Below are 9,601 nucleotides of genomic sequence, written 5' to 3'. Positions count from 1 at the left end.
ATATATATTGTTTACATATAGACTAATTTTAAAATATTAAATCATTTTTGCGTTAAAATACATTGGAGTAAATAATTTTGTAATTATTTAACATTCTTTGTAGTTTCCTATTTGTTTTTGGCTACATTAAAGCATTTTTTGAAAATATACGGTAAGGTTCCATATTACCACCCGATTTTCTCTAAGCCTACTTTCTGACTTTTTGTACAAAAGCCTTCAAAAACCATACTTATAGTTACACTAACGAAAAATTCAATTAGGAACATTTAGTTTAATAGTTACAAGTACTTTTTGTACAAAAAATGTGGGTGTAGTTATGATACCTTGTTTACAATTCACTAAAATGTAATTGGGGTTCCATAATACCACCTCCTCCTCTACCACCATTCCATTCTTTTAACACACTTAATACACAACAAATTAGAATATTCTAGCTCCATTCCATTATACAGTGCAAGTAGCACACACTCTTGACTAAAATCAAATTGGCAGACTTGTATTCAACATTTTTAAACATGGCGTCGATACTGACACTATATGCAATATATTCTAGTTCGTGGGTAAGTAATGATGTCACAGGAAGACAGCGCGTTGACAGAGTTAAAGTTAGTTATGATGGCACCACTCAGTTAAGCGACATTTACATCGTCCACTGCGGAGAGTCTTCACAATTGCACCGTAGAACTATAAATAAAGTTAATTGTGCTAGAATCAGCTAAAACTAAACTAATTCAGTTACAGTTCACAACAAAAATGTACGCAAAATGTACAGTACAATGTATATTTTGCCTATATTTTTGTTGTAAACTGTAGTAGTACAATGTGAAAATAATATAGTACTTATGTAATATATTACTTACAGTCTTGGAGTTCTTTAATGTTAATTAAATGAAAATGTTGGGAGTGTTTTAAAGAAAGTTTACGTTCATTCATCAAAAGCCAACGCAGAATTTCAAAGAATAATTGGAGGAATTTTACCTGACAACTTTTAAGCGATGGTGAAAATATTTTTCAGTAAATGAAACAGATGCAAACAAAAAATGCTTACAGCTCAATATAATGTTATTCAATGATGATTAAAGCAAATGTTTGTCATTATTCAAGTTACAAAACACGATATTCAATCGGCTAAAAATCGTTCACGTTCATTTCGTGGAAGGAAGGGTATGAGTGAACTCCAAAATCTTAAATTAAATCTTATCACAATGTTTATTTGCATTCTATACTAAGAAGCATAAACTCTAATCCAAAAGTGTTTCTCCTATATCACATTTTCTGTAGAAAAAGATTTAGGCTATATAAAGATGAGTAAACGCTTAACAAATTAGTAAAGCCGATTAGAAAAAGCATAGATACTTGAAAGGTTTTCTATAATGAATCTCGAATCTCTTTCGATTTCTGAACTTATTAGTTTTTTATCGAAAATTCTTAATGAAAATGAGTTGTCAGCGTTTAATTACTATGTACAATTAGCTCTATTAAATAACGATTTTTGAAAAATCCATTACAGGTATATTCTTATTTACTCTCATTCTCGAAATGTTATAAACGCATAATCGGCGAAGGGTTACAGTATACACATAAAAAAACTATTATTTATGAATTGAATAATTTTATGTTTCGAATACTAATAATTTTATTTCTAATGTTAGCTTGAAGATAAGTGAACTTAGTTTTGGAGGACTTAAATTACGTAATTCTTGGATAGGCCGCATCGGATTTATTCAAAGAAACGTATTTATTTTTATAATTAATATTGATTTAAATATTTGTAGTATTTTTATACAATAACATATTTTTAGGAATCGGATCTAGCATTGCCATTAGGAATTACCTACGATAAACTCGAAGCAATAGATTACAGCGATGTTATAGATGTTTCGAGAGTAAGATTTTTTACATCTAAACCCAACGAATTATCTAAAATGTTGGCCGTAATATTTCCTTTTGGCCTATGGGTAAGTATTATTTTATTTCTTTTTCAAAAATACAAATTATTTTATTTGTGTATACTAAATTGATGCGCGTCATTCGAAACTGCGTATTATTAACTTTTTAAAAACGCAGATGCTAATCATATGAGATAGAAGATAATCCATTATAAATTTTTATTTTGCGTAAAAACATTTGCTTTTTCGTCGTTGATTGCCGAAAATCGATAAAAGGCAAAAATCGCATTTTACAGGAGCAAAAGTAATTTAGTACAGCAAATTTTACTTGTCGCATGTTTTCAAGATTTTTGCAGAGTATTCAAACACTAAGGACCTGTGCAGTTATGACATAAAACTCACTTCGTCTATAGTAGCGATTACGAGGTTTTAAGTTATCAAACTTCATATGACATTTCCCTTAACTATTTTATGTTTATCAGATTAAATTTGCATTGCAAGAGTAAACAATAAAAGGAAAGAAAGCTCTTAGTTGACATTAGAAAATATACAATCCAAGGTCTGTCTAAATGCCGCAAAATTTTATTACATCAAATGACTACTGGAAACTCATTTCAGGGAATGTTGGGAATCATTGCATTCCTTACGATTCTACCGAGAGTTGTTGTCATTCTAAGCCACAGCTATAAAAGAAAAACATGAAGAATGTTGTGACGGCTAGCATGAATTGTCCAATATTGCGTCAAGTGCTGTAGTATGAATTATGCGGCCTTTTGCAACATTTAATCTGCATTTCTTTAGTTTGTTGATTCATAAATATTACTATCGTTGCTAAAGTCAAAAAGTCCAAAATGGCTTTTCAACATATGCCTTACTCATCTTATGAACTTTAATATCTTCCAACATTTTTTGAAATTATAATTCTACTAACTGACAGACCACATTTACATTACAATCACATTTTTCTTTTAAAAATCTTTGTCGACTTTTTATATTATAGTAAATTTTAATATTTGCAATAAAATATTTAATATATATTTCTCAATAAATATAAATTATGAAAAAATGTAATGTAAAATTTTCAGATATTTATTTCTATTGAATATTAATAGTATTTATAGTAATTTCTATTCTTGTTTTTTAAAATTAAAATATGATATCTTTTATATCATATTAATTAGTAATAAAAGAATTACATTTTTATACAAAGATATGGATAGCCCTGATGATCACATTCATTCTTACTGGATTATGTTTCTACTTGATCTTAAATTGGAATTCAAGGAGAAACGAGACAAAACACGTTAAACTATATGATATATTCTGGGCGATTTTTGGATCATTTTCGAATAAAGGTACGAAGCAGATTTATATTATATATTTATAATGATATTTCAATAAATACTTCTATTTATATTACAATAGAAAATTATTTACCTTCGTTTCTTGTAGGCAGCTCGTTATTTGAAGTTAGTGGATACTGCAGAATAATGGTTTTCGGTTGGTTAATCGCAATGTTTATTATAGTATCCAGTTACAGTGGCGCTCTCATGTCCTTTCTTGCTTTCACCGGTTATGAATATGTGCCTGAAACGTTTCCTGAATTGATAAAAGAAATGAAAAACGGACATTATACAGCGTCTTATATATATAATATGGATCTAGTCGAGCGCATTAAGGTAAGATTTAACTTCCTAGAATTTCTTTTTAAAAGTTTAGAAACTTTGTCATTAAAAATATAGTATTGATATTTACAAGCGAAATACTATTTACAAACTTTCTACTTATTTCCTTGATTAAACAAATAAATAAGTTTAAAAATGTATATAATTTGTTTAATCAAGGAAATAAGTAGAAATTTACATTTCTGTATGTGTAAATGGTATTTCGCTTGTAAATATCAATACTATACTTTTAATAACAAAGATTTTAAACTTTTGAAAAGGAGTTATGATTAATTTTATTCTTTTATTATTATAAGTGAACTACAAATGTTAATTTTAACAGCTTGCAACACAAGAGACGCCTTTAATATTGGCGCTTAAAAAATTAAGAACAGAAGATAAACTGCTAAGGATGAAATCAAAATACGATGTATATGAACATCTTATGAAACCTAAACATGCTTTTATTGAGTATGAATTGGATGGATTGTTGTACGTAAATGCATTAGGAGCAGATGACTATTTGATGTCAAAGGATAGTCTGTATGTTAAGTACGAAGTATATGGCCTAATTAAAAGTTTTCCGTATAAGAAGGAAATAAATATTGTGTACGTAAAACATATAAAATTCTAAGTTCTTCATTTCTGAATTTTTATTCCTTCTTTTATTATTTCATTTTCTAATGTAAAATTTAATTTTTTATAGAAATCGCAGAATAATAGAAGCCGGTCTTGATGAACATGCGCATACAATCCAATTGAATTTAGTTAGAAATAAGAAACTATTCATAAAGAAAGATGACGCCGTATTCCAACCACTTTCAATTGAAAATTTAACTGGAGCTTTCATGTTTCTTTTCATAGGTTATGTGTTGTCAATACTTATGTTTCTCCTTGAATTAGCCCAAAAACTTAAAAATAAAGTTTCATGTTAATAATTCAAACAGTATGAAATAAAACTACTAAAACCTGTTTATATAATTTTTATATTATAAAGAAATTTATCGTAAGAATATCTAACATGCTTACAATAATATATATAAAATCTTTAACTTATTGCATATGTATAGAACTTACCTATTTACACATAAATAATTACATATAATATACCTGGTTGGCATATGTCGTACAAGATATTCAGAACGTGCTGTGTTGTAAAAACTACAGTTTATTTAAAAAGTTCGGAGTAATTTAACTCTTTCACAATGTTCAAACACTTAAATGGCAGTAACTAGGTGAAATGAATTTATGAAAAAACTAAATGCGGAAATATTTAGCTTGGTCTTTCAGCTATATTTTTATCTAAAAATACTGTATTAATTAATTTCTAAATAAATTGTTAAAGAGCCATAACTTTTTACTTAGTCTAAATTTTTCGATCATTCACTGATTTGAAATCGTGTTCAATAAGTACAAAATATTATATTCTAATAGTTGGTTAACTCTCGTTTATTTTGATTTATAGATTTTATTTTTTGGCATATTATTAGTTACTGATTGACATTGATCAAAACTAATTTCAGATCACAATATATTGTATTTTGTTTTCAAATCTTGTTATTAGTTGGGTTAGATTCTTTCAGTCATATCTACAAATTGACCAAATGTTTTCAATCGGGGCAGACAAGACTGGTGAATTTCAGACCAATCGAAGAGCTTTATTTTTTTAATGTAACCATTCTTTTACATTTTGNCACAATGTTCAAACACTTAAATGGCAGTAACTAGGTGAAATGAATTTATGAAAAAACTAAATGCGGAAATATTTAGCTTGGTCTTTCAGCTATATTTTTATCTAAAAATACTGTATTAATTAATTTCTAAATAAAATGTTAAAGAGCCACAACTTTTTACTTAGTCTAAATTTTTCGATCATTCACTGATTTGAAATCGTGTTCAATAAGTACAAAATATTATATTCTAATAATTGGTTAACTCTCGTTTATTTTGATTTATAGATTTTATTTTTTGGCATATTATTAGTTACTGATTGACATTGATCAAAACTAATTTCAGATCACAATATATTGTATTTTGTTTTCAAATCTTGTTATTAGTTGGGTTAGATTCTTTCAGTCATATCTACAAATTGACCAAATGTTTTCAATCGGGGCAGACAAGACTGGTGAATTTCAGACCAATCGAAGAGCTTTATTTTTTTAATGTAACCATTCTTTGACATTTTGCATGCATGAGCTTTATCTTCAACCTGTATAAAGATTATATCATCATCTTGAAAACGGTCTTACATTTTTGAAATGAGGAGATAATCTAAAATATCACCATTTATTGTCTCACAGTTTTACAAGTTTTATTACAATCTAGTGAAACCCATACCATATCTTTAGTGGGAAATTTAATGACTCGTTAAACAATCTAGATTGTTGGTTTTACATTTCAAGCGCCAAACGTTTCCTTTGTAATTTATATTAACAGAAAATATATTGTTGTCACTAAAATGACTTTGCTATTTTTCGGGTGTAAAAACATAGTTTTTTGGTACAAGTTAATCGATTATTCTTTTGAAGTTTTCTCAGAAGAGGTTCCTATCTTGGTTTGGCTGCATTGCAACCCATCTCATTCGAATAATTGCGAATTGTTTTTGTTAAAATTGGTTTTCCAACCACAGATTTAAACTCTGATATTTGTTGAAAGCTTGCATGTTTATTGTTTTACAATTTTTCTAAGTGCTGATTTCTGTACTTTCTAAATAAATTTTTCATAGCCAGAGTATTTTTCAACATTTTAACTTTCAGTTTCATTAAATTTTTGAATTATGTTTTGCACTTTAAACTGCGAACAATTCACTTTCCTTCCCATTTCTCTTTACTTAATATTTTCTTCATGTAAATCAATAATTATAACTTTTTGTTCCACGCTTAATTCGTTTTTACTCTGCTTTTGTGACAATGCTGGATTATTTATAAATTAATATTTTTAGATAAAAATAGTCTTAAAGACAATGCTAAATACTTTCTTATTTAGTTTTTTCATAGTTTCTTCTTTCATCTAGTTATCATCATTTAAGGTTGGCACATTCTGATAAAGTTAAATTCTTCTAAACTTCTCGAAATGACTGTAATTGTTGAATAATGTATGGTACAACTGTATTATATTTGATACTGTGGAAAAGATAAAACGGAAAATTCCCAATTTCAAAGACATCACATATCGAGCTACTTTAGTCCTAACCCCAATTGCGTTGAGACAGAGTGATTGCATTAAATTCATGTGACGAAAGTTAAAATCCTACTTGAGATAATTCGGATTTCCAAGTAAATAATATCCCGTAATAAAACTCGTATTTTAGTTTATTCTACCATTCTATGGCCTCGTTTTAAATGTATTGTGTTTTGTACAATTTAGTTCAGATTTCTTATTATAAATAAAAGATCAAATGAAATTATGAAATGCAAGATTTATATTTTGTAACAGATTAATTGTATAAAACAATGTCTTTATTATCAGACAATGCTGCTCAGTTCCATTTATTGCATCTATGCATTTGTATTAAATATTATCGTACTTGCAGATATTGTCAAATTTGCTATTTTATTCTTGTCAGGCCCATAGATATGTAAACTTTCCGGGGTGAAACCTTCTGGCTTGAAAATACTGTCATCTGTAGTTTATTACTTGCAGTTCTAGTATTGTAACGTAGAATTAGAGTAAAACCGTTCTGTTTAGAGAAAACCTACATTAATCGAGAATGTGTAATATCTTGCAACTTACAATGAAATTAAATCAAAATAACGTCATCTTCTACAGAAAGTTTTGCATGAAATGTTTGAGTTTTAAAGACCGTTTAGAAACTAAATTTCAAATATGCATTTCGCTTAAAACACACTCTTACTAGTGCGATAATTTGGCGACAGATGTATTCGAAAAGTGAATCCATTTATTTCATAATAAGTACATATAATTTTGTTGTGTACTGGCACAATGAAGTGACGTTTTTCTCAACACTGGGCTAGTTGAGAAAAACGTTTTTTCTCAACTACAAATACAAATCCATTTATTGCATCTATGCATTTGTATTAAATATTATCGTACTTGCAGATATTGTCAAATTTAAGTTAGTGTTAAAATCGGTTAGCATCAACTCGGAAAAAATAGTTTGAGTATAATTCAGAATGAAATAACAGAAAATATATTAGTGAAAATATAATATAATAATTTTTATTGAGTAATAAATGATATACATGATTAATATAGCCTTTAATACATTTTGAACAAAGCAGTATTTTTTCGAATGTCATAAACAACATTAAAAGTCGTTTGATCATAAATTCAAGTAATATTTGATATTATTAAGGCTATACTATTTAAGCGTAATAAAAGTATATTATTACATTTATCAACTAGCATTACATTTACATTATCAACTAGCCCAGTGTTGAGAAAAACGTCACTTCATTGTGCCAGTACACAATAAGCAAATACAACACGGTTTCGACAACATCTACATATAATTTATTCTACTCCTGTTCATTGACGGGTTAATTTTTCCACATATTACACTGCAAGTATGTTGCGTGACATACGTCGCATCTGATATAGACATAGAAAATGTTGGAGTAATGTTAATAATATACTTTTATTACGCTTAAATAGTATAGCCTTAATAATATCAAATATTACTTGAATTTATGATCAAACGACTTTTAATGTTGTTTATGACATTCGAAAAAATACTGCTTTGTTCAAAATGTATTAAAGGCTATATTAATCATGTATATCATTTATTACTCAATAAAAATTATTATATTATATTTTCACTAATATATTTTCTGTTATTTCATTCTGAATTATACTCAAACTATTTTTTCCGAGTTGATGCTAACCGATTTTAACACTAACTTAAATTTGACAATATCTGCAAGTACGATAATATTTAATACAAATGCATAGATGCAATAAATGGATTTGTATTTGTAGTTGAGAAAAAACGTTTTTCTCAACTAGCCCAGTGTTGAGAAAAACGTCACTTCATTGTGCCAGTACACAACAAAATTATATGTACTTATTATGAAATAAATGGATTCACTTTTCGAATACATCTGTCGCCAAATTATCGCACTAGTAAGAGTGTGTTTTAAGCGAAATGCANAAAGTTTCTAGTATTTGATTTATGTTAAATATTACTACTCTTTCTAGTAATTTCTATTGTCATGTTTTAATTTTAATAAACAATATCTTTTATATCAAATTAATTAGTAATAAGAGAATAGCATTTTTTATACAAAGATGTGGATAGCCCTGGTGATCGCATTCATTCTTACTGGATTATGTTTCTACTTGATCTTAAATTGGAATTCAAAGAGAAACAAGATAAAACACGTTAAACTATATGATATATTCTGGGCGATTTTTGGATCATTTTCGAATTTTAATAAACAATATCTTTTATATCATATTAATTAGTAATAAGAGAATAGCATTTTTTATACAAAGATATGGATAGCCCTGGTGATCGCATTCATTCTTACTGGATTATGTTTCTACTTGATCTTAAATTGGAATTCAAGGAGAAACCAGACAAAACACGTTAAATTATATGATATATTCTGGGCAATTTTTGGATCATTTTCGAATAAAGGTACGCAACAGATTTATATTATATATTCACAATGATATTTCAATAAATACTGTACTTCTATTTATAATACAATAGAAAATTATTTACCTTCGTTTTTTTTAGGCAGCTCGTTATTTGAAGTTAGTGGATACTGCAGAATAATGGTTTTCGGTTGGTTAATCGCAATGTTTATTATAGTATCCAGTTACAGTGGCGCTCTTATGTCCTTTCTTGCTTTTGCCGGTTATGAATATGTACCTGAAACGTTTCCTGAATTGATAAAAGAAATGAAAAACGGACATTATACAGCGTCTTATATTTCTAATATGGATCTAGCCGAGCATTTTAAGGTAAGATTTAACATCCTAAAATTCCTTTTTGAAAGTTTAGAAACTTTGTCATTAAAAATATAGTATTGATATTTACAAGCGAAATACTGTTTACACAACTTTCTACTTATTTCCTTGATT

General features: G+C 27.8%; 1 protein-coding gene across 1 annotated transcript in view; it reads left to right on the top strand.

The window, feature by feature from the left end:
- The window catches only part of LOC111616294 (glutamate receptor ionotropic, delta-2-like), a 7,991-nt gene extending 3,938 nt beyond the window's left edge, over positions 1–4,053 (top strand). The window contains exons 2-7 of the mRNA XM_023357725.1: positions 1,653–1,734; positions 1,803–1,958; positions 3,100–3,244; positions 3,342–3,568; positions 3,897–3,958; positions 4,026–4,053. Of these exons, the coding sequence (XP_023213493.1) occupies positions 1,653–1,734; positions 1,803–1,958; positions 3,100–3,244; positions 3,342–3,568; positions 3,897–3,958; positions 4,026–4,053 (700 nt within the window). The remainder of the gene's footprint in view (positions 1–1,652; positions 1,735–1,802; positions 1,959–3,099; positions 3,245–3,341; positions 3,569–3,896; positions 3,959–4,025) is intronic.
- The last annotated feature ends 5,548 nt before the right edge of the window (positions 4,054–9,601 follow it).

This window comes from Centruroides sculpturatus, unplaced genomic scaffold, assembly GCF_000671375.1.
Source record: "Centruroides sculpturatus isolate CEXI.00-Female unplaced genomic scaffold, Cexi_2.0 scaffold3100, whole genome shotgun sequence".
NCBI lineage: Eukaryota > Metazoa > Arthropoda > Arachnida > Scorpiones > Buthidae > Centruroides > Centruroides sculpturatus.
Note: the sequence above shows the minus strand (reverse complement) of the source record. Positions and strands in the feature narration are given on the sequence as shown.